The following is a 25,144-nucleotide window of genomic DNA, read 5'->3' on the forward strand; positions in this document are numbered from 1 at the left end:
TAAAAGGCAAAGGGTTTCCTAGGCACTGCAACAGCAGGTTTCAAGAAACCTTTCGATTTTTTGGACAAAACCAAAACATCGGGAACCCGTTTGCTAGAATCCATGTGTAAAGGACTTCTGTGTTCACCTAACCCTCACAGTGAAAAAGAAATGAAATCCTGAAATGGCACAGCAACTCTCAGATGAAAAGAAACCTCCTTAAGTTACTATACAGCACAAATACGAGTGTGGAAAACCTGGCCAGATGCCTGGGATAAACAGGCCTGGTCTAAAATGCTTGGGCTGATCTCGCCCCACACATCAGGGGCTCCTCTGAATCGAGGGATATCTGTAGGTGCTTTGAAAATGTGAATGTGGGCCAGCCCTTGGCCTGAGGTTTGCAGGGAGCAGGGCCTGATATTTGGCTTCTCTAAACAAGAAAGCTCAACAGTGATGAGAAGTCTCCTCCCTGTCCCAGTGGCACGGCTTTGGCTTTTGTGAGGCTGTTCCTGCAAGCGCTGAGCATGCTCATGTTGGCTCAGACATTACTAAAAATCCTTTCCAAGAGTCTGGCTGACTGTACACACCAGTGACAAGGCTGCTAGCATCAGAGGAAATCCCAACTTTTGTTTGGAAGAATGTAAACAACGGCTGTTCACAGAAGGGCTGCTTCATTCAGCATCCAGGAAACAAAAAAATAAAACAACCAAAAACCAGCTCCCAGGCCATTGCTCCACCACTGGCTTCTGCTCAGCACCATCCTGCTCCTCAGCCAAGGGGCTGAAGGCTGTTTAGGGACTAACAATAGGGCTCTTTGGGAAAAAAAGCATAGGTTAAAATGCAGCATTTCACATAAAAATACATGCATGCAGGGTTAGATGTCCTCTTAGCATGAAGCCAGCCCCTGTTCCCATTCAGCAGAGCTCTGAGCATCGTTTTCATTTTTCCTCTTTATAGCAAAGTTTTTGTGAAAAAACAAAAGTTGTAAGTGGACACAGAGTTTTGTGAGTTCCCAGAGATTTGGGATATTTGAAGGGCTGTAAATATGAGAAGTGTTGAAGTCACTGCTTTTTGGGCAGCGTTGCAAGCCAGGATGCCATACTGGAAGTACCAACCCACCCACGATCCTGGCGCAGAGCTCAGCACGTTGGCTCAGCACTGCCCTTGTCCTCCACTACAGAGAAAAGGAGTCAGTTTGAAAGTCCCTGTTTATACTTTATTTTCTTCTGAAGGAATTGAAAGAAAAGCAATTGAATTCAGGACAAAACAATGAATTATCACATTGCTGATTTTTTTTTTCCTTTCTTCTTACAAATAGCCCATCTCCAACTATAAAAACAACAAGCTTCTGCTCACCCACCTTTGCTTAAGGACCCCGTTTTAAACTGCTACCATCCCATCTGCCGTTCCACACCAAAACACCATTTCATCGGGCTGAGAGGCAGCCGGCAGGACACCCAGAAGAGGACAGTGATAGCTGTGGATGGGGCTGGCCGTGTGGCTGTTACTAATCCCGGCTGTCACAGCGCGGTGGTGGCACGAAGCTGTCCTGGGGACAGGTGGGTGCTGTGCAGGAGGAGGACACCTCTCCCATCCACGCTGTTTGGCAACACCCGTGTGAAGCGGGGAAATAAGTTCACGTGCAGATAGCTGCTGGTGGGAGACCTCTACGATGAGCGTGTTTGGTCCCTTACTGTGCCGTTTCTGGGGTCACTTTTGGGATCAGGACATAGCAGGGATAAACTGGGATGTTGCAGTCTGGTCCTTGAGTAAATCTCTTGGCTCAGCTCCTCTGAAACACTCTGTGGACATTTTAAACCCAGTGTGGACAGCACTTGAACAGCTTGCCAAACATCCTGGGATTTCGAGGTGCCTCTCAAGCTCAACCCTACCCTCACAGCAACCCCATGGTCTTTGTTTTTGTGCTTTGCTGAGTAAGGCTACCCCCACAGCCCATATTACTCACGTTTATTTCCTTTAGGGTCTTTGAATGCCTCTGTGTCTCCCAGGAATGGCAGTTTTCAACAGTGGCAAATGCTGCTGTCACAAAATTGCACAGGCTGTGTGACCTGGAGCTCCCCTAGAGAGCCAGGAGACCTTCCAGCCTGTTCAGAGTTTGTCCCTCCTGCGGGGCTGTTGCCGTCTGATAAGCCCATGGCTATATCCCACGGTGCCAGCCAGGCTCAGAACATCGTGGCGGAGCCACGGGAAGAGCAAAGCACTGGTGACTCTGCATTACCCCTGCTGCTGATGCCAGCAGGGCGATGGGAGAGGCCGCGGCGAAGGTATTGGGAGGGCACCCGGTCACTGCCGCGGCAGCCGCCTGGGGTTGTGACAGCTCCAGAGTGACTCAGCCCGGACCGGTGCTGGCTGCTGAGACACCGAGCCCTGGAACTGTTTTGTTGTCTTGAGTGTTTCCCGGGACACGCACCTTTGCAAAGTGTCTCACTTTGTGTTTGCACTGGTAGTAAAACCAGGAGTTTTCTCCCGGTCCCAGCGCCCGTCCTGGGAAAAGGGTAGGCACAGCCCATCTTGCAAGAACAGGCAAAGTACTTTCACTTGCTCAAGGAAAAAAAAAAAAAGAAAGAAAGAAAAAAAAAAAGATAAGAGGAAGTGAATAATTTAAAGCAGCAGGATCCAGAGAGAGTTCCTGAAATGCCTGAATCATCTCCCGTCGTGGTACGGGGGTTGCAAATGCCCTGGGGAGAACAGGGAAATCCTTCCATGCAAGAGGGAGCATACACCGATGGCAAAATGAGTAATCTGGACTTCGCTAACTGCTTGCTGTGTTTTTATCAGAAAGGGCTCCGTGCTCAGAGCTGAAAAATGCCTGCCACTGGGCTGACTTTTCCTAGTGATCTTTCTAGAGGCCCCAGGGACTGACAAGTCCAGGCTCTGACCTGCTGTAAGTTGAGGTTATTCCTATGGAGATGATCTCAGAATCACAGAATCATCTAGGTTGGAAAAGACCTTCAAGATCACCAAGTCCCATCATCTTCTGCTGAGAACATTCATCACCGTATGCTTTAAGATGTTTGGTTGCCTATAATGATGGTAGATTCGCTCATTTTGCAAGGCGTTTGGCACACAGGTACCTGGAGGACTTTATCGGAGCATTTTGGTTGCCTCTACAGCTCTAAAATATGTCCCACAGCATCACCTCGGCCACCCACTCAGTTTTTTAAACTGATGAGCAGGTAGGAACTGCAGTGATCTCAGTGCTCCTATGCCCTTCACAATGGCCTTGGTACGGTACCAAGAGGGGCACCAGGCTATGGGGCTCCCACGCCTCCACCACATGCATGGGCTGGCGACCTGCTTTCCAGCCATGGTCTTCTCCAACCGGGAGGAGAAACCCTTCTGTTAAGCCTCACTTGAGATGCATGATGCAGCACGTCTTCTTTGAGCTAGAGCTCCAACACTCCACGAACTCGAGCAGGCGTCTTCTTGGTGACGCTTTCACATTTCCTCTCAGTATGATGAAAGACTGGAAGTTCAATTTATCAAAAATACAGAGAAAAAATTTTGATGTCATCCCCTCACTCCAGGAGCTGGAACCCTGGTACGGATGGATAGTGCCTCTCTGTTCAACCAGCACCGGAGGGGAGGAAGCCAGGAAAAGCCCCTGGTTTCTTCACAAACCAAAGACAGAAATCGTTCCATGCCCCTGCTCCTACCCACGACTCGAGGAGCATTGAGGCCTCTGAGCTTTTTTTGCAAATGTCAAACACGCTTCCCTGCTATGGAATTAGCAAAAGAAAAATGGGCATTAAATTCTGTGCAACTAAAACCAGGATGCAGCAGTGCTGCGAGTGAAAACCCCAGAGAACACAAAACGCTGCTACCGTTGTACTACAAGGCTTTGATTTTTTTTTCCCTACCCCTCTGGTGCCTGATGTTCCTGCAATTAATTCAGTCTGTGTTTCTGACAGCGCGTGAGGAGAAGGAGGGGATGGTTATAGAGCATAAAGCAAATTGATTTTTGGTTTTCCTTACATCCAAACAGCACACTTTGTTAAAAGAGAAGCTTACACTTGAGACCCAGCATAAATCTCTCTTACATTCCGGGTAATCCATGAAAGAAAAAAAAAAAAAGTATATTTTGGGGAGGAAAAAAGACACGTGCAAAGAGATCCATCTGTGGCAGGTGAGCAGCTCAGGCCGTGCATGGGGGATGCTGGATGCTGACACCAGCAGCGGGCAGCTGCCCGGAGGCATCCAGCGGGACGGGAAGAGGCTGCTCGGGACAGGCAGCTGCCGACGGGAAGTCACCGATAAATTGCTTCTGATCTCGCCGTGACTCACTGCAGAAACTTCCCTGCCTTAGCTCTTGTTTTTAAGAAATTGTCACCAAAAACTGATTTTTTTTTTAAACCAACCTTAGAAAGCGACCCAAACACACGAACCTTAAATAATTACCGTACGTGTTTACCACAAATAATAGAAGTGCTTGCATTGCACTTCTCTCCCAGGCACCGTAGGCTCTGAGTAATCGTGCCTAACCCCGTGCTGCTGGGGTTGTTCACGTTACCTTCCCAGGTCTGCATGTGAGAAAGCCGAGGCTGAGGGTGAGGCCGACCAAGCAAAGAGACCACAGAGTCAGAACGAGAAAGCATGGGTGTTTATGAGATTTTAGCTCACCTTGCTTCACACGATGTTTTCAAAAAGGCAGAGCAAGGACTTGTTGTTACCTATTTCCATTCCCACTCCTCCTCTGACCACCATTTGATGTGCAGACACACGTGTGGACTAAATATCTCAAGGCACCTCCATTCTGGTGCACATCCGTTACCTTGTTTTCTTCAAGTGATGACCTCTAAATGGCTCATCCTGCAGTTGGACCCAAAGCAGAGGCGTGAGGAAAAATAAATGATGGAAATAATCCAAGTAAAGAACGAAGCCAGCACAGCCCTGCCAGCTTTTCTATCTCCTCCTAGCTTTGGCTTGAACACGGTTGGCTCAGAGGAAGCACGTATAGCTACGTGAGATCGGGGCGGTATTTCTGCAGCTGGGGAGGTGGGAGCACCCACCGCTTCGTGAGCGAGCCGTTCTCCCAGGCATGCACAGCCTGGCACGCCGTGATGCCCGTTTGGATACTCTCCATGCCGGTAACTGAAGCTCCATGAGGTTCTTGGACACCTCCAACAGTCACAGCCTGCTCACCAGAGCACATTGGGCCCCTCAATGCCTGCAGGCATGCAGGAAGCAAGCAGTGGCAGGGCTGGTGAGATGGGGAGGTGTGGGACAGGGCATTTGAACCAAATAGCCAGCAAACAGAAAGAAAATCTAAATCCCACAGAGGGATGGGCTCCTCATGTGGAGGACTGTTTGGTGGGCTGCTTTAGGAGGCTTCTGTACTGGACTGAGGAAGAACAAGAAGACATTTTAGATGTTGGGGGTACGGTAAATGTTGTTTTCAGGTATGTTCGTGGGGTATTTAGGGACAGCTGGATCTACTTAAAATGCAAAAGATAGCCCAAGATAGACGGAAAATCTGGAACAAAACTGGAGGACATTATGCTGTTAAGACCAGATAAACACTGTTCCTCTTTCAAAGATAAACAGAATTTACTGCAGATCTTTCTCCTTTCTGTCCTAATGTTTTGTACTTCCTGGTCAGATGTCCTCTCCAGAGAAGGCAACCCCTGCACGTCCACATTGCTGGAGGAGCTGCTGCAGATCCACCCCTGAAATGAAATGTTGAAAGAAGTTATCCATTATCAGTGAAAAGACTTCTGGAAATTGTATCGAGAGCCCATCCAAAATCAGAAATGAAAACCCAAACAAAAAAACAACCCAAATATGTTAGCCCTGTGATAAGGAATTCAGCCTACTCTTACTGCCCCTCGCAGCTGCTCAGCTCTGCTTCTCCAGTGGTTGGGAACGAAAACACAAGCTCAGGACCAGTCCTAGTTCCAGGCCCAGAGTCTGCTCACGGTGTAAACCCTCCTCGGTTGGCAGTTTCAACTCTGTCCTTGCTCAGCCTCCAGCTTTCAAGCATTCCCATGTCATAAAGTGTCAGCGTTCAATGTCCCCAGCTCTCGACTGGTGGCATCTCCTCGGGATGTGGAAGGCCCAACTCTCCGCACAGTCAGACACTGCATAAAAATGTACTTTCCGCAGAGCCTTTCACAAGCAGTTGGAGCTTTCTGAGCCTATTTTGTCCAAGAAAAAAAAAATAGATCTGGATCAAGGAATTTATTCCAGATCTTTTTCTATTTTGTATGCAATATTTTAGATCTGGCTCTGCCCTTGCCAACATTATGGGTTGTTATTTTGTTGTCGTTCCTGCTAATGAAGTAAATAGCTTTGCGTTCCAGCTCATGATAATAACACAGCTATATCCCTAGTTTGTCTTGGCCAAGACAGGCTATTAAAATGAGTTTTGTTTTGTCATGTTTCATTTTCTGAATCACCTTCAGCAGGGGAAGAGCTGCTGTAAATACACCGAGCAGGCTGAGAGTCAAAGGGAAGAAAAACATCTGAGGCCAACCCGCAGCTCCAGGCTCCACTGGGACAAAAGCAATAACGCTGCTCGTTTCCTACCATGGCACAAAGATGTGTGTGTGTGTGTGTGTGTGTGTGTGTGTGTGTGGAAAGTCTCCTCTTTTTATCTGGCACCTGTAACCCGCGGGGCGATGCCTGCGCAGGCTGCCCGCCGCCCCTTGCTGCAGGAGGACGGGCGGCAGAGGACACGGCGCTGCCCTTTGCCGCACGCTCCCGCCACGGGGAGCTTCCTCCTTGCCAGACGCATTTCTCTCAGCTGCATTTGTTCTGATAGGAAAAGAAAAAAAAAGATTATTTCACATGACTTGAACCGTGCCGCTCGATACGATCATCAGGAAGCTTTAGCCTGTGTTATTTACAACTTTTGATATGAGCACGGCTTTATACAGGCTCAGCTTTAAGCACACACCTTGACAGACGTTGTCAGCAGCCTCACCTGGCGTGGAGGCCACCGTGATGGCAGCCTCTGGTGGTGATGGTGGGCTGGGGAGGTCTTCGGGCTCAGCACATGAAGCTGCCACCTCCTGCTGTGCCAGCGATGAGGAAGGCTGGAGCCCACACCCAGCACGGGCACCACACCAGGTGCTCCTCAACGCAGCCTTGTTCCTCCACCTTTGTGGGGTTGCATCTCCACCTGGGACCCTCAGGACCTCAGTACGGATCTGGCATCGCCACGTAGGTGAACCTTTTTCTGAAAGGGACCTGCAAATTTTAGGGCAGCCGGGAAAAAAAGGCCTTCTCCTCAGCAAAATAAGCTTCTGAGAGGTTGCCAAGTAGCTGCTGCAACAGCTCGTGATGTCAGGTAGTGTTTGAAACCCAGAGATTTATAATCCAGTGTCACATAAAGTCCATGGCAAATCAAATCTGTGTTAGGAAAAAAAAAAAAAAAGCAGCCTGTAATAAAAAGATTCGACACAGGAAGTCTGATAAACTGTTAATTTTACCCAGGATAATTATAGTATTTACATCTAGGTAGCGCTGACAGCTCAGGGCTTTGATATACTCTAATGTGATTTATGGGCAGCAGAGAGGAGCTAGGCTGAGGTCACCCTCCTCGCCCCAGGAATATCAGCAAGCCGCGACTTCAGGTGCCTCCCATCCAGCGCAGGCTGCTCGTACACAGCCCCGGCGTGGCAGCTTCGTGGACGGCTGGCTGCTCACAGATGACCCTTCGCCAGGGTGGCTGGATGTTGACCAAGTTACAACATTTGTAGACAACTCAGAGAGACTGAGTCACCAGCGAGCAGAAGGGAATAAGCCGAATTGTGGTGATCCTGGAAGAGGCAAGTGGGGGAGGAGAAAAGAAATGAGGCCACATGGTTTTCCAGGAGCTGCTGTTGGTGCTTCAGAAGATGGTTCACCAGCAGTGGCAGCAGCCCTGGATGTAAAGAGGCCGCTGTCATCACCCGTGGCTCTGTTCTGCCAGCGCAGCCTACAGCACTGGGCTGAGGAAACAGCCAAAAACGAGCAATGGTTGCAGCTCTAACATTGTTTTTCAGCACAAATGCTGCTGCTGCTGCTGCTTGAGAGTTTGAGGATTTGCCGTGTCCCCCTCTCCTGGAAGCCATCTTCCCGCTCGGAGGCCTCCAGCTCTGAACAGGACCGGCCGTGTAGGTGAGGTGCTGGAGGTGGCAGCAACCCAGGGCAGAGATATTGCACAGCGGTTGCAGAAGCAGTAAAAGCAGATGTTGAGAGAGATGCTGTATGCAACAGTGGAGCAGAATAAGGATGGGTTCAGTTTCTCTATCAGCAGTAGGAGCACCTCTGGGTGTCAGTCTCAGGTTTTAGAGGCAGGTAGCGTATGGACCACAAAAACTAACTAAAGGAAGAGTCTGCTGCTTATCAACAGCTGGTGACTGGAGAAGAGGCCCATGTTCATAGGAGACAGCAGGAGGGAATGGGGACAAGGTCTGGGAAATACTCAAAAACTTCCTGAGGCAAGGCCAACACAGACCTCCCGTATTTCACCCTCCTGATGGTGATGTCCAGCACACCGGTGGGGATCCACATTTACCGCAGCCCTTTCAAAAAGATCTTGCGTGGTTACAATGAAATCTGTCATAAACCTCCTCCTCTGTGTTCCTAAAGTGCCTGAAGGAGGATGTGGTGTCTCATTCCTGCGTCCTTAGCTCCTGCCACCTCGGTTTGCACTGAGCTGGTGGCTGGCAGGGAGGTGATTGCCACTCGCCTGGCATGGAGCAGGGGGATGCCCGAGCCTGGCACCCGAAACCACCTCTCTCCCCTCACCCCAAACCCCGAGGCGAGTGAAGGATTTTGTGAGCAATGCAGTGACTTACGCACCGGAACTGCACAAAGCTGAACTTTTATAGAAAGGGCTGCAGCTGCTAGCTGAATTGTGGCAAACACACACCCATCAAAAAAGCCACAATACTGAAATTCGGGGGTGGGGGGGAGAGGGAGGTACCCAAACATTAAAAAAGAGACGCTTTGCAGTAAAAAAATCATAATGTTTCTTGTCTAAAATGTCAACATGATTCATTCCCATGCATCCGATACAACTGCGAGGAAGAAAATGCTCCAAGGAAATGCCACCTCCCAACAAGCGGATGGGAGACGAATGCCTGTTTGCGTTTGCGTAGTAGCTGATGTCTTTTAGGACGTGGAGGAAGGATGAAAAGGAGACTAATCCGTCTGTGCCTCTGGAGAAGGCCTCCTTTAATCCCCTTCCCCAGCACCTACATACACACCTACAACATGGGTACCCCTGGTGGCTTTTCAAAGGCAACTGCTGTGCCTTCTCCTGGCTTACATGATGGAGTACTGAGGCCAGGACTCGCCTTTCACATGAGGAATGAGAAAGCAGGTGACCAAGCCGTGTGGAAAAGGCAGCAAACTGGCAAACCACAGGCTGCTGCGGGTCCGGGTGTGGGTAAATACAGCTAGAAAGCAGGCCGTGATGCTTCTCACTGCCTGCATAGAGCCTTTCCAGCATCAGGTGTTGTTAATTATCAACAGATTTTTAAATTGAAGCCTCAAATGCATATTTATTTATTTATTTTTAACCTCTTGCAGCTCTGCCCGTTGCTGGCAATGGCAGGACGAGGAGGCCCGTCAGTCTCTGCAGTCACAGGGCTGAGCTTTGGGCAGCACCTCCTTCCCCGTCCGACATGGAGCAGCTGGAGAACAGCCTAAAGAAGGTGGGACATCAGGCTGAGAGCCTACCCTTGTGGAGGAGGTAAGCGGTGGAGACACCAAAGAGACCTTCCAGCAACTTGTAGCTTGACTTCTGGGATCAGCTGTAAGTTTGGCCCAGGCGAGACAAAAATCTTCCCACCAACCCTCCCTCAGGCGGCAGAGGGTGGAAGGACACCAAGCATTCCTCAGGACCTACGTGGGAACCAGATCAGAGAGGGGGAAAGTGGAGGATGGGGGCAGCGTGGTGGTGAGCAGCACGGGGAAGTGCCCAAGATGCCCCATGGAAAGCAAAAGAGGCTCGCTGCAAAACCCGTTGCATGGGGGAAGAAAATGAAGTTACACAAAGCGTGTGGTGGTGGGAAGGCAAAAGCAAAAGCAGAAAAGAGCCTGCTCTTCCCACAGTCTTTTTGGGGAGAGGGAAATAATGGGGTAAGCAAAGCAGGGAGAAAAGGGATGCTTCATCACAGACATCCTCCTCATCCCCTCCACCCCCCTGGGAACCTGCTGTAGGAAACCACCCTCAGCAGTGCCATCTCCTCGGCTTCTCTCCAGCCATGGCCTGGGGGGCTCCAAGGTGAGACAGCTTTCACCCAGGCGAAAGCGAACCTGGGGCACCAGTGCCCAGAGCAACGCGGAGCAGCAGGGGCCGTGCCAGCTTCCCAGCGAAGAGCCTTTGCTCACCAGGACCTCTACTCGCTGACGAGAGCAGTGCCTTGGTCTCTGCCTCTCTCCTCTTCACGTTATCTTCTCGCCCATTCTCCTGTCTGCTCATTTTTAGCTACGGGAATGAACCACAGTGGCCGTCAGTCGGGGAAGTGGTTTCATTGCCATTTTCTGCCCTGATGTGCCCAGAGGTGGGAGTTCTTCAAAAGCAGCACGCATCTCCCCACAGACCCCACGGTCGCCCCCCTCCTGGAAGCTCCGTCTGCCCGCATGGGCACTGCACGACGCCGGTGCTACTTGGGTCACCTTCACCCCAGCTTTGCTGAGCATTTTGTGGCCCCAGGATACTTCAGGACGCCATTAGCTTCTTCACAAGGAGCCAGCAGGGGAGGACGGACAGACTCCGGCGCCTGCTTGCCTGCACACATGGATGCGGGAGGCTGCTCCTGCCTCTCCTCCCCATGGCGTACGATCGCGCATGTGTTTGGGGTCCCACCATCACGCCGCAGTCAGAGCAGCTCCCAGGGCTCCTCCACAAGGGGTACACGCCGCTGGGACTTCTGCACGTCTTCACGTACTTCTCATGTACTTCTCTCACGTACATTTGGTCCCCTCCTACTTCTGCAGGTATCTAGCAGGGAATACACCGTCTCGGCACCTGATTCTGACGTTTTTATGAATGATCAGCGAGGGATTCGGTGCAGCAGGCACTGCTGATGCCAGGCAGCATCTGAAGTTCGTTGCCTCCTCCCCACAGGACAGGAAAGGAAGCTGCTGTCCGGCCACAGCGGCATGCCCCCAGCCCTCCCCGCAGGGCCTGCTCAGCACTGCAGCTGGCAAAGTTGGGGCAAGCAGCGGAATGTCAAAACCGCTGTCTGTTCTGCTGCAGGTCTATCGGCGACTTGTTTTTCCACCAGCTGGGCAGCTGCAGCTCTGTGCAGTTTGAACCGCCATCCCCTCCTGATTTTACGTTGGGTTCACAATTCAGACACGTTCTCCACTTACAGAGCGGGCAAACGGCACTGACGTGGTCGCCCTTTTCCCCTGCACACCTTCCTCCCCCCAAGCATAGACAGAAACGTGTCCGGCTCTTCCTCCCACCCCCAGGACGCCTGTCTGTATCTTTCAAGGAGGGGAAGGTGCGAATGGCAGCAAGCGTTGCTTTGGGAAAAAAGAAGAAGGACAGCGGGGACTAGGGGGTCTTCCCCCTCCCACCACCTGCGGAGATGGGGCTGTGCTGGGAAAGGCAGCGCAGAGCGATGCGAGTCGGAGCAAGAGCCGTGCCCTGGAGAAACAGGGCTCTTTGCGCCTTGGGATAAAACAGATCCCTCTTCCCTTCACTTTACGCTCCCCGTACCACAGAGCTGCTCTCTTAGATCGCTCACTGAAGCTTTTCCCTCTCCCCCCAAACACAACCTTTAACGCACGCTACCAAAAACTGCATGGCCACGTGCTGGAGCTGCCTCAGGTCACCACAGAGCCCAGAGCTTCACCGCAGGTGAACCAGTGGCGGGGATGCTTTGACCTTCAGCAGCTGAAAAGCCAGAAAGGAGAGGGAAATGCCTGCACTGACGTGTCTGTCCCCAGCCAAAAAAATATGCTCAGGGCAATATGGAGACTGAAAAACCAGAACAACGTAGCTGGACCCAAAACAAAGTTCTTGAGGAATTAAATTCCCCCATCAGCAAGCATCTGGGTTCCAGGTCCTGAGAAATCCAATGCTGTAAACAAAAGGGACTGCCATAAACAGGGACATCTGACATTTTAGTTGTCTGGGCAGGACATTCAGATGGGAGTTCAAATTCCAGGCAACAGCATTTAACCCGTCTATCCCGCTGCCTGGATGAATGCTTTGACCACCACTGAGATCATCTTTCCCCTCTCTTCTGCTCTGTTCCTGTCCCCCCCACCAAAACTACCTTGTAAATTCAGAATGAGCTTTCTGCCAACTGAACCGTGTAAATAAGCTGTCTAGCGATAAAACTCTCCTGATTTTGCTTGTTCCATTTTCTTCTTCAGGGTGGAAAACAGTAAACCGTATCACCTCAGAGCACTGACACCAGCTGGTAAAATAATCCCGATATTTGCTTGCTGCAGATTAAAGAAAGCTCCAGCAATTACTGAAAAACCTGCAAGTTTTGGTTCCATCGATGACGATCTTCATTCCCTATCGCTGTAGTACATTAACGTTTAACATCAGCTATCAGATTTCCCATCCTCAATAAATAGGAAAAATGTGTTGATGAAAAGGTAACACCGTGAATAACCAACGCAAGAAATTTACCATTATCTGTCGCTGCGGACGTGAAGGGACACAGCCTTTTGTAGCAGGAAGGATTCCTTTGACCTTGTTCAAGTCCCTGGCATCTGCTGAGGCTGTCAAGGTAGGAGCCAAATTTTGATGCAGCGAAGAGGACACCAGTCGGCACAGCAGATACCGAACAAAGCATGATGCAGTTTTCAGTCACAACATCTGGCCAGTAAGAACTGTGGGTTGGCTTGAACTGGGAAAATGCCAGTAGAAAGCCAACCCAGCATGAGTTTGTTCATACGCTGCTTATTTGCAGCTCTGCAGTCAACCTATCAGGTGAATTTCCCAAGTTTACTTGCACCTGACACACAGAAGTGCTTTATGACCACTGATAAAAAAATAAATAAAAATCTAACGTTTAGTTAACATCTCCCAGGCTCAGCAGATGGAACTGCAAGCAGGCACTGAATATTTCCTCTGTAGGGGAGCTGGTTTAGTCAAACTAGAGAGCCGAAGCAAGAGAGAATAATTTCTAATAACAACACAACCCCTAACTGTACAGATCATCACTTCAGCTCAGCCGCAAGAAGCATGTCCACAAGAAATGCCATTTGCATAAATTACTCAGCCAGGCACGTCCCGCGCCCAGCGCACTACACGATGGAGCTCGATGCTGACTTCAGAGGGCCAGAGGCGTGGTTCTGAATCACGTGGGAGTACGACCAAACCCACAGTCAAAAGCGGGGCACGCTGACAGGAAGAGCTGCCCAGCTTAAGGGTGCCCTGGCTGAAGTCTACAGATAATTCTCCTTCCTCGTTCACCGACTTTCCACTCATGAAAGGAGGGCACACTTAGACGGGAGGCTCCAGCAAGGTTTTATTCAATGGTATACAACAGGGAGAAATTAAGGTTAAATGGCATACATTACTGATTTTTCAAGTTGCTAAGACAAACCCATAGGGACACGAACAACTGAGGATGATGACATAAGAAGCGTGACGACCATCTCTAGTGTCCGTACCTGCAAATATACAACATGTTAATGTTTTGTTTGTTTGTTTTTTAAAAAAAGGTTAATACTGGCACTGATTTAGACATACTATTCTCGCTGTATCACAAAATGATTTGCACGTAAACCAGGTGAAGGTGAAATGCTATGCTATAGAAGCCTTAGGAAGTTCTCCGTGTTTCACTATTCCCAAAAGCCCATCTAGACACTAGTTAGGTGAGAGACTGTTCAAGCCTCCCCAGGATTTCACATGCAAATGACCTTCTGTACCCTCATCTTTTGCCCTGAATCCCACGTCAAATATACCGAGTGAAAACAAGGCCAAAGCCTGTAATGTCCCCAGACGTACCACTGAGCACCCGTAAGAAGATATTTATTCACGCCCCCATTCCTCTTAACGCTGCACTGCAACATCACTCACTAACCAGACAACTTGGGCTCAGTTTTCATTAAGTCTTCGTTAAAACATCTTAATATCAAAACTCTGGTTCTCAAGTTGTCCTGTCAACGACACAGCTAATTGTGAACTAGATCCTAAAGAGAATCCTGAAGAGTTATATTACGTTCTGCTTTGTTTTAATCCGGACTCTAGTTAGAGTTAATATGCTTTAAAAAGGGGGAAAGAAAAAGGAGCGTGAATCCACAGTTAAGAAAAAAAGATGAAGAGAGAAATGGCGCAGAAGGAAGCAGGTGACAAACTTACTAACCACTGCCAACATACAATTACCCCTCAAAAAACCACCCATGGGTTTCCCATTCTTACTGTAACAAGAGGCCTACGAAGAATACAAAATAAAAAAGAAAGTATAAGTGATGAATAATGGGTCAAAGCTGTGGCAGTGGCTATGTGGACACCCACATTTAAGATACCGGGAAATAGCTGTATTAATCTTAGGCCCTATTAGAATTACAAACCAAATCGTCACAATACAGAGGGACTCTACAAGATTTCTGGCATTTTGGTATAAAAGCTTCGAAACAGAAGCTAAATTCAGGTCATTTTCTAAACCCAAACAGCTCATGCAGCACTATCGTATTCACCTGAGGCTCCACTGTCAGTGAATTCCATTTCTCTTCTGCTCTCTATTCTTTACAAAGAATGTCGACAGAAATCACTACTTTCTAACAACTCCCACGTACCCCACAGCTACTTGGGCTTCCTTCAGAGCTCCTCACCACCATGGGACTAAGGGAAGGTCACAATACATCAAGGTGGAAAAGAAAAAAACCCTTTCCCAACAGCAACTGTGCCCTCAGACCCACAAATGCAAGATTACCCTCATATCTGACATCACTCATTTCTATGAGCAGGACGGCAATTAGATTTTTCATCTTGAAATCTCTGCAGGATACCTACTTTTGGAACTCCCATTCCCGGTTGTCCAGCGGACATACTTGGCGAGTTTTGAGCCAGCGAGAGATGCAGTGGAAGTGGAAAGCATGCTGGAAGAGAAAATTCGAATCACATTACTTCAGAACACACTAACGTACCTCCATGTAAAAATTACCACAGAAAGCATCGTGGTAAGAAAAGAGCAGCAAGTGTTTGCAGACAAAGGAGGGGAGGACAGATCATCCAGCCCACTGGGGAAACCAAGGAACTGGTCTGCATTTTCAGAGAGAAATGAAACGAGTGAAATGGCAGCAGGCAGCCCGTTTCACAGTACGTGCAGTGGCAAGCAACTGACTTCTGATGAAGGAGAGAGTGCAGAGTTTAGCAGCTGCTAAAATTGGCAGAGCAGATGCTGATAAGCAGCACAATCAGAAAGACAAGAAAGAGGGCTTCACAGCGAGTAGCAAGGACGATATGTATGTGTACATGCTGAAGCTCTCCCAACAATCTTCTGGACAAACTAACACTTGAATAAAAATGAACTTGCAAAATTAGAAAGAAAAAAATAAAATCTGTGTTCTGTGCCTAGTACAGACACCCTCTTCTATACACCAAGTAGCTACTCAAAAACAAGGTTCCATTCATGGTAACTTTTGCACACAGAAAGCTTCATTTTGACACTAAAATATTCTCATATTATTAAAAATTTGCTCTTGTCCTTTACAGATGGAATTGGTACATTTATAATCCTATTTCAGCATTATCTCACTGTAACTTGATCCCACAGCATAGTGAGGATGGGATGGGTGAACAGGGAGTTATTCCGTTATTGGAAAATATGTCTTCGAGCTCAGGTCCAGGCTAGCTAAGAGGCAGGCAGTTTGAGTTCACGTCCTAGTGGGACCGTGTACAAAGGAGCATATATGGCCACAAACGAAGAACTGGAGATTACACACTAGGACCGATTTTGTCTGCCTCCAAAAGGGAAAGCAAATCACCTAATTACCCCATATGGATTCCTTGAATCAGCCTGCATAAAGACAAATCAAGAATGGTGACATTTAAGTAATCCTATTATCTGGAAAGAAAAAAAAATGAAAGGCATAGTCCTTATGCAGGACCTTGATCAGGAAAATCCTTCTCAAAATTAAAGATCTGTTATGCTTCCAGAATGTATAGATAAAGGCGCACCTTCCTCCCTTCTCTTCTGTGTCTTCCTCATATACCTCTCGAACTCTCACAGCTTTTTTCCCTTATCTCTCCCTTACACACACTACTAAACAGATGGTGCTTAAAGTTGTGTGTGTGGTGTTTTTTTTTCTAGTGGATTATCTGAAACATTTTAGAGAACTAGCTTTGTCCCAAGTCATGAAAAAAGGGGGTAACATCACTGCAGACGAGCTCAGCAATCAAAGAGTTTCCCTTACATTGCAGACGCCCCATGCAACTGTGCACTCTTCAGAGGTAGCTGATGCTTGGTTTGCTTGACATTCTATGCCTGTGAAAACAAAAATTAAACACATATATACAGGAGAAGATGTACGTGCAACACCAGCCGACAGACTCCTTCATTACAACAGGGGAGGCTGTTTTGTTGCATTTATTACATCAGAAAGTGTCAGGAGCAGTTGGTTTCATGCATACTGTTTTTCTAAAATTATTAGATCAAAATATATTTCATCTCACTTTCCTTCTTCCTCTACATTTTTAATATTCCAAAGTTCCAGATGGCAGCAGTACTTAGCTCTTCCATCAGCGGCATGTGTCTGTTTTCCAAATTTGAAGGATAAATATTTTTATTTTTTTCCTCTTGTGTTTTAATGCATCTGTTCTGATTATCAGTCGCAGCAGGGCTTTGAAGAAAAGTTTACTTAAATTTCTTATCCAGGTTTCTCTGAATATAAATTCATTCATCTTCTCAGACACTTGGTACCATTAGTTTAATTTGTAAATTAATTTGATCATGTAATGATGGGTTTGTCTGTCTCCTATGACAGGTAAGTATACCAGCAAAAACATAACAGAAAAAAAAAAGGTTTAGAATGTGTATTTTCACCTTTTCATACCTGACAGCTGACATGGGATGACCCCAAAAAGGATAAAGACTACTTTTGGCATTGGGTTAGATTTTATGTTTTGTGTTGGATGGCACAGCTAAGAGAATGAGGAAGGAAGTACTGCTCTAGGAAAATAAATCCAACAACCTGATTCTCTGTTCTAGAGCTTGAACAATTTACTTCTGGTCCAGCTCAAGAAGAAATTTCAGAAGAATAAAAAGACACTTCCAACTCCTCCACAGTCACCAGCACAAACCTGTGACCAACGATTTAATCTCGCTTTCTGCTAAAGGATGCTTCCTTTAAAAGTCAAGCCAAAATGGTTTAAAGGCGTGCTGATAGCCGATCAGCTTAGAATTTGATACATGGGCTTGTTGCTTTCTTTTTTTGCAGATCTTTTTTCCTGGCAAAGATAACGTCTGAATGAGCTCCAATTCGCTGTTTGTGTTTCGTTTGCTCAAACACGCTCTGAGGAAAAGGAATTTGATTCACAAATTAAGAATTCAAAAAACTTTCAAGCCCCACAGGTTTAGCTGAAAAACATGATCTTATTTTTTCTGTCCTATTTATCCCTTCCTCCATTTTCTACTCTCTTTCAGCTGTGGAGACGAACAAAGTTAGAGAAAAGCCAATTTTTCATGACATGCAAGGGAGATCGGTTAACCTCAGTCACGGGAAATTACTCACAGCAAGACTCAGGTCTAAAGAAGCTCAGTAGCAACAACTGTTCAGCATGGTTTGAACGAACCTCTATTAATTGTGTGTTTTACATCTAGATATGATACACAACAGAAAGTCCAAAGCTCAGTCCTTGGCCTGCCCACAGAAGAGAACAAAACCAGTTCAGCTGAAAAGTACGGCTGAAAAGTCTGATGACTTAATGCCTTAAGCCGTCAACACCTGTAGCAATAAAACTAAATCTGATTAAGAAAATGGAAGACGTTCAAGAACCTTGAAGAGCCTCAATCACTTTGGTGAAACGTGCACCTGTTTACAATTTGCTGCAAAAATCTCACTGTTACTATAATACAGACTCATGGTCCTACAGCTTATCCTACATGTAATGTTAGTTTGAAATATTTGGCACGAGTCTGTACATTAACAGAAAATGGTGAAAAGATGAGGAGTGAAAGAAGGAGAGGAAATCCCTTTGAAACAAAAAAAAAGTCAACTGGCAAGCAAACTTTAACTGCAGAAGTCTATGAAACCCAGGAAAATATTGCAGCACACGGTACCCTTATTTTGTTTCTCCTCTTTCCCTGCTGGAGACAGGCTTTTGGGCATATTAGATCTGAAGTCCCTCTAGCCCATTCTTATGTCGCTTTGCCTTTTTACTCCCTACGTGGCCCTAACCTGTTAGCTGTGCCCTGTGGATCACAACCCAGATGTTTTTTTTCCAGGCTTTAAAGGATTCCACATTTTGAGTGTGAATGAGAGGGAAGACAGACGGTTTAGGTACAGGAGAGGAGCAGGACTGGAATTCATTTAAGTGTCATTTGCTGACCAGCAAGTGCAGTCTAAAATATAACAGCCCGAAAAGCTTAAGAGGACAGATGAACTTTTGCAGAAATAGCTGAAGAGGAGTTCTCTCATGGTGATGTAAGGCCCTCCCAACAAGACATCCAGATTTAACTCCCTCATCAAACAGGCTGGAGACTACTGCTGGCACTACTACCTTCGGCTGCCAAAAAAAGAAATCCCTAAAGCTGAAACACTTCCCAGTCTCCCACTCGCCTAATTTCAAAAAGGGTCAATATATCAACTATGCAACAACAGAAATGAACAGCCTCCATCAGAAAATGAAAGCTGATGATTCTGGCTACGGAAGAAAGATGAGCTACTTTCTGGCTGCTGACCCAAAAGAAGTGGCATGAGACAGACAGCAACAGGTACTGGAGGAATACTGAACTCCTCTTCTTTTGCCTTGCTTTTGGCAGAATATCTGCAGCTAAAACTCGAGCTACCTGTAAATAAATGTGAAAGAGACAATGGAAGTGTTTCAACACTGGAGGTTATAGCAATGCATGTTGCATAATGGCAACTTCTGAATCTTAGCATCTAAGAACCATCCCTCTCCATGTTCTTCTATTGCAGAAACCCCCTGTATGTTTATACAACCAAAGTACCCCGAGATTTAAGTAGTCACAATGGCAGGTATCAGAAGTCAAGTACGTGTCTCCTGCAGCAACAGCCCACTGCACAGCTAAATTTGATGACAGAGCTCTTCAAAATGGCTTCCCCTTGAGCAAGGGCAACCACAGTATGGGTCCCCTTTAACTTTAGAAAGCAAGGTGCAAAGAGATGCTCTGAAGGGGCTGACTCATTGGGAAGAGCAGAACAAAATGCACATACCTTGGCTAGCAGCACACATTGTTTTAAACCAGAGACAGAAAAACAACAACAACAACAACAAAAACAGGCTAGTAAACCTGTACATTTCTTACTTACAAAATATTGACTGAGTTCTCCAATTCTGTTTTTCAAATTTCAGGTATTTTTCAGAACTTTCCCATTCCGATTTTCTCAGTTTCTTAAGAATTATCTACAGATTTTTCTAAATACTCACACTAAATTCCTCCTATCATACTCATGATTCCTTCTACTTATAGCCCCCTTGTATGACAGGCAGCATTTCCTCTTAGCATCACACTCCCAAAATATTTGTACACAGCTATCACTTTCCACACTCACTTATGACTTCGCAAACTATATATACGTGACTTAGCAAACCTTATATACTTAGTTCTGTTCTTCTTCTCAGAAAGCCAAAATCAACTAACCTGTTAAGCATCCTGAGATTCTGCTTTGGATTCTAACCAATTTGTCCATCGTTGTGAAACTGGGCTATCAAATTTCGTACTTTGCATCTTACTATCAAAGGAAGGGACCGCTATTTGGGTGGCACATTTCATACAGTTCAAAGCACACTAGACACCTTACAGGACTGCATTCCACATTTCAGGTGAGAAGGTAACCCAATCACAGAGTTTCCTAACACTCAACTTGCCACACTGTAATGATAACACCAAAAAGTAAGCCTTTGAAGGAATCAGGAGCACTGCTTAAGTAAAATCTAAATAGGACCGGGGTCCTTCCAGAAAAGAACAAAACCAAAACACTGAAAATCTACTCCTTCCTTCTATGTGCTGAAAATAAACCGTATTGAGGGTCATGCGAATCCTCTGTCCATGTTACTAACAACAAAGTCATAATGTACATGCACTGGAAGGACTGCATGAAACCTTAACATTGTTACATCCTAGTTTTTAGATGTTGGATTTATAATGTTAACAATCTTCCATTAGCGTGGCCGGCGTTACTTATCACTCTTTTAATGTTTGCCCTTTTAAGGTTTCTCTTCATCCCTAGGCGAGGGAGGCATTTGTACCCTGCATTTTATCAAACTGAACCTTGTGTTGTTCTTCCCTGTACATTCTGGTAATTTTTCCTCAATTTCCAATCACTTCACATCTCATGTTTGAAAATCTAATTAAAGCGTTGCTTAACATCATTAATGACCTGTAACAAGGAAGTAAGTAACTCCAGAGCCAACGCTGATCTCGGAACACCAATTTAGACACCCTTTCTACTCTGTATACTGTCAATTTTGGTCCACCATTTGCAGTTCAGGCTTTTCATAACGTTGCTCGTACCATAACTAATAATGTGTTATGCTTCAGCAACTCAAAAAAAGATGGGAAAAAAAGGAAAAAGAAAAAAACCTAAGTTACCCATCTGCTTTTCCTTTGCTGTTTTTTCCATAACCTACCTATGCACTTTCAACCTCACCCAACCCCAATTTTGGTAGGGGATATATATACATATACATGTATGGGATATATATACATATATATGGGATATATATACATATAAAATATTTATTTTTAAGAACTAACAGGATAAATTTGCTACTGGTAAGTAATGTCTGTCCACACTCTTTACAGCTCCTCTACATCTTCCCCTCATCCTCTTATTTCCTATTTGCCATTTAACAGAAGTAACAAAAATGAGACTGCATTTGGTCTCTCATAGGAGGCAGCATTAATTTTGAGGCAGATTCATAGAACAAAACACACTGAAATCTGCTATCTGACAACATATCCCATTTATTTTGAAGTATTATCTTGAATTACAGGGCTGCATATATTTGCCCTTTACATTTGTAAATTTGATAAATGTATCTAATGTTCTAACTAATCTTTCAAATTTCATTTACCTGTCGGTTATATGTTCTCCTCTCTAATAAATCATAAACACGAGAGACTAAGTTGTAGTCAGTGCCCACCTCAACTACTTTTCAGTGTGGTACGGTTTAGAGGTACTTTAAAAGTACCTTTTTATGCCAAAGGAATTTGGTGTATTTCAAAATCATTATTATCACTTGCTTTTTTTAGTGTCATCATTCCCTTTCTAATAACCAAGAATAAACTGAGGGATGGATAGGAAGTAGCTGGCTCAAAATACAAAGACAACTGTCCCAGAACAAAGAAGTCAACTTGCTTAACCTAGTTTCAGCCCTGTGTTAGTGTGCGGTTTTTTTTATAAAAGAAAACACAACAAAAACTTCTGAAAGTAGTTTTGTAATTAATGTTTACTTATAATGTGAAATCAGGCGCATCTCTCAGCAATCATTACTATAAACTTTTCTGGTTTTTTGTTTGTTTGTTTGTTTTCATACAGGCTTATTGACAGTGTTACCATTACCTGTACTTCCAAGGGCTACAAAAAAAAAAAAAAGAAACAAAGCTATCACAATGGAATCGTGACTAGCCTTTCTCACACACTGTAGGTCTTGCTTTTTGAGGTCCAACAATCCTACCATTTTAGTAATACAGACAAATTTCTATCTGGGGTATATTGAAAGGTGTTTTGTCCCTCGCTACTGAAAAAAAAAAAAGGTGGACAGTTATTGTGTAAGTAATATCCTGCCAAATTTTTGAGGAAAAAATAATCGGTTTTGTACTCGTTACCAATCCTTAACAGGACTAAAACCAGTGACTTTGTATATTCACAATAGAAATGTTTGTACATTGTTTTTAATCCTATTATCACTTTATTTTCCAACATAGCAAGCATGTTTTTTTTAGTAAACCGTCAAAAAAAATCGAATCAGTAGAAGCAATACTTGGTCTTCAGTTTTGGTATTTGATTATCCTGTTTGTAAACAACCAGTTAATTTTCTAGGTAGTCAAAAAATTCCCTATAGTATAACACAAACCAACTTCTGTAAGGGAGCTTTTGTAGAATGAGGAGTCAAAAAAAGTCACTGGTCTGAGCCTTTCCTGGCCAGTCGGACACAGAAAGCAGCACAAGATTTATTCCTAATGGTTGCCATCAAAAAGTTGATACCTGTTCCAACACCCGCAGCCCTAATCTCTAATGCCTCTCTTTGTGAGCAATACCTGTCGACCCTAAATAATTTGACTTCCTACTGGCTCTTTATCATCAATTCCTTTCCTTTTGTTTGTTTGCATTCAAAATACACTCGGCACCATCATCTCTCCTGCAGATACAGTACCAAGTGATTCTATTCTTTAGAAGAAAAGGGTATGGGAAAAACAGTACAGTGACAGGGGTCACAAAAAGAGATTACAGAACTTCAGCGTTACATAAAACAGAGCTTCGTATTTGCTCTGCAAAGACTTATTTCTGAACTGAAAGCTGGATTTACTGAAATATGCCCTGAACAGTGGAAATTTCAGCTGTGCATCATGTACACGTCAGAACCGTCAGCTCTCTTCCCCACCGTTTACTTACATAGATCCATAATATGGTTTCTGCAAATGGCACAGTTATCAACCACAATGTCCCATGCCCAGAGAGCTACTGCGTTCCACTAGAGAGGGGGGGAAAAAAAAGAAAAACATAATTTTCACTCAATTTATAGCATACGACAGCTCTTGTTCTTCCTCTAGATCCCATTCATTTCTGAAATGGAAAAGCTGGGATATTTTTAAAAAATCTTGTAACTCCGGAGTAATTCTTTCTCATGATTTCAGAAGTGTTACTGGAAAGCAGTGGTACATTCCCTTCACACATACCTCTCGGACCCAACCTCAGAAACAGATACCTCCCTCAGTCGCCCCCTTTTTATTTTTTGTCAAACAATCGCAAGCACCTGCATTTTTATTTGAGATGTATAGACAAGGATGTGCCTCGTGCCACATCCTCAGTTCTGATGGAAAGGACCGTACTTTGGAGAAAGGCCAATTCAGACGCTATTTTGTTACGGGGAATTTCCGTTATTTGCACCAGTTCTGCTAGTAACGGTTGGGGCCAATAACCAGAATCACCTCTAACTTTGCCCGTCACCGACTCCTGACCCATCTCTTTTGCAAAAGTGAAAAATTTGAAAGCGTTGCCAAATAAACCTTTCAAAGGTAAAATATAAATGAAAAGAGGAATCTCTCTGTTCCATGCTACTTCAGCGGAAGGGTTGGCTAAAAAAATCCATGGCAATTTTAGAAAACCGATTCAGAATGAGATTTTTAACACGAGCTATGCAGAAAAACACAGCACCTTTTTATTCCTCCCTCCCCCCCCAAAAAAATCCAGAATCATGTCTTCTGTAAATTCACAAAATAGATGGGTTTGCCTTCTATATTCAAAGCAACCCAAAGGTATATTTGTAGACGTGACAGTCTTCATTTACTGCGTAAGTAGTCTGGGTATTTTGTTTCTTCCTACTTTTTCGGTACGTGATTCTATTGACTGCACTACAGTGTATCTTTTGTAGCATGTTCCATTTACATCTCAGTGTTTCTATCCCTTCCCTTAGTGTTGCTAAGTGGCACCACGTCAATATTAGTACCAATATAAGAAGTCATCGTGGTACTACTAGATCTTGTAGGAAACGGGTGAGTAGCGACCTTCCGACTCCTCCGCCCGGAGGCTGGCAGGAGGTATTCACCTCTCAGGAATTCCACCTGCCCATCCAGGCAGCACTGATAAACCTCCCAGCACCCTTATCGCTTCCACACGATGAAATGTCAAGACCCAAGTTTCAGGACCAGGCTGGGTGCGGCCCCGGGCACCCTGACCCAGCGGCATCCCCGCCTCTGACGGGGATCGGGACGAGGACGACGCCGCCGGTGCCCGCCCGGGGCTGAGGGCAGGCGGCAGCCCCCGGCCCGGCGGGCCCTGACAGGACCGGCCCGCGCCCGCTGATTGGCCAGCCCCCCTCCGCGCTCGTCTGCCATTGGCCGGGACGCACGCCAAGCCACCCGCAAGCCCCGCCCCGCCGGTGTGAGGCCGGGCGGCCGGCTCCGGGAAGGCACCGAGGAGCCGCCCCCGCCACGCTCGCCGCCAGCGGGACCGGGACCGGCCCCGGCCCCCCGCGGCTCGCCGCGCCCCGCCGCGCCGGGCCTCACTTTCTTCACTTCGAAGCGCTTCTTGCCCGCGCCGCTGTTGGTGCCGCTGGGGGTATCCACGTCCATCGCGGCCGCCATTTTGGATGCGTGATCCGGCCGTGCCGCCCCGTGCGCATGCGCGGCGGAAAGTGGGGGGGCGCTGGGGGGGGGGGAGCGGGAGGCTCGTCGGGAGCCCCGCCCCCAACAGGTGCGGGAGGGGCCCGGCGCCCAGGGCAGGCCGGGAGCTGCGGTCACGTGACCCGGGCTCTTAAAGGCGCCGCGCAGGGCGGGGCAGCGCCCCCCCCAGTGCCGTTACCTCATCGCCCCCTCGCCCCCTCTCCCCCCCCCGTGCGCGGGGTTGCGCAACCCGAGGGGCGGGGCCGCGCCAGGAGCCGGTGGGGGAGGGGCGGGGCGGGGCCGAGCATTTAAAGGGACAGGGCCCCGCAGCTGCGGGCCGACGGCGGCGGGGGCCGGTGGGCGTCCGGGCGCCCCTCGCCCGCGTTGGGGCGGTTTGAAAGGGGCCGGGGGTGCTCGGGAAGACGGTTCCTCAATAAAGCAGCTCTCTTCAAAGCAGCGTTGCGAGATTTTTAATAAAAGCATCAGTTTCAACCCCAAATACACATTAACACCCCCCTAAACTCACTAGCAGCCCTGGCCGTTAATGAAATAGGATTTGCGAGATCCTGTTTTTTTAATAAAAGCATTCCTTTCGACCCTAAACACACGACAGCATCCCCCTGAACTCACTAGGAACCCTGGCCATTAACCCCGTGCGCACCAGGGCGTGTGCACGCCGGAGGACTGGCAGCACCCGTCCCGCTGCAGATGGCTGCTGCCGT

At 46.9% G+C, this 25,144-nt stretch overlaps 1 protein-coding gene across 3 annotated transcripts; it reads right to left on the reverse strand.

Moving 5' to 3' along the window:
* Positions 1-13,415: 13,415 nt before the first annotated feature.
* On the reverse strand, positions 13,416-24,485 carry RBX1 (ring-box 1; the record flags this gene model as incomplete). 3 transcript variants are annotated; one of them, XM_080575421.1, is made up of 5 exons in its annotated part: positions 24,327-24,484; positions 22,714-22,792; positions 16,327-16,397; positions 14,924-15,009; positions 13,416-13,578 (listed from the first exon to the last, which is right to left on the reverse strand). In XM_080575421.1, exons 1-5 carry the CDS (start codon positions 24,402-24,404, stop codon positions 13,566-13,568), a joined length of 327 nt encoding a protein of 108 aa, XP_080431547.1. In that variant the 5' UTR covers positions 24,405-24,484. The 3 variants fall into 3 exon arrangements, with proteins under 3 accessions (XP_080431547.1, XP_080431548.1, XP_080431549.1); XM_080575422.1 differs by lacking the exon at positions 16,327-16,397 and having other exon boundaries at positions 24,327-24,485; XM_080575423.1 differs by lacking the exon at positions 13,416-13,578 and having other exon boundaries at positions 14,920-15,009; positions 24,327-24,485.
* Positions 24,486-25,144: the final 659 nt, after the last annotated feature.

Source organism: Anser brachyrhynchus, assembly GCF_964034855.1.
Source record: "Anser brachyrhynchus genome assembly, chromosome: 1".
NCBI lineage: Eukaryota > Metazoa > Chordata > Aves > Anseriformes > Anatidae > Anser > Anser brachyrhynchus.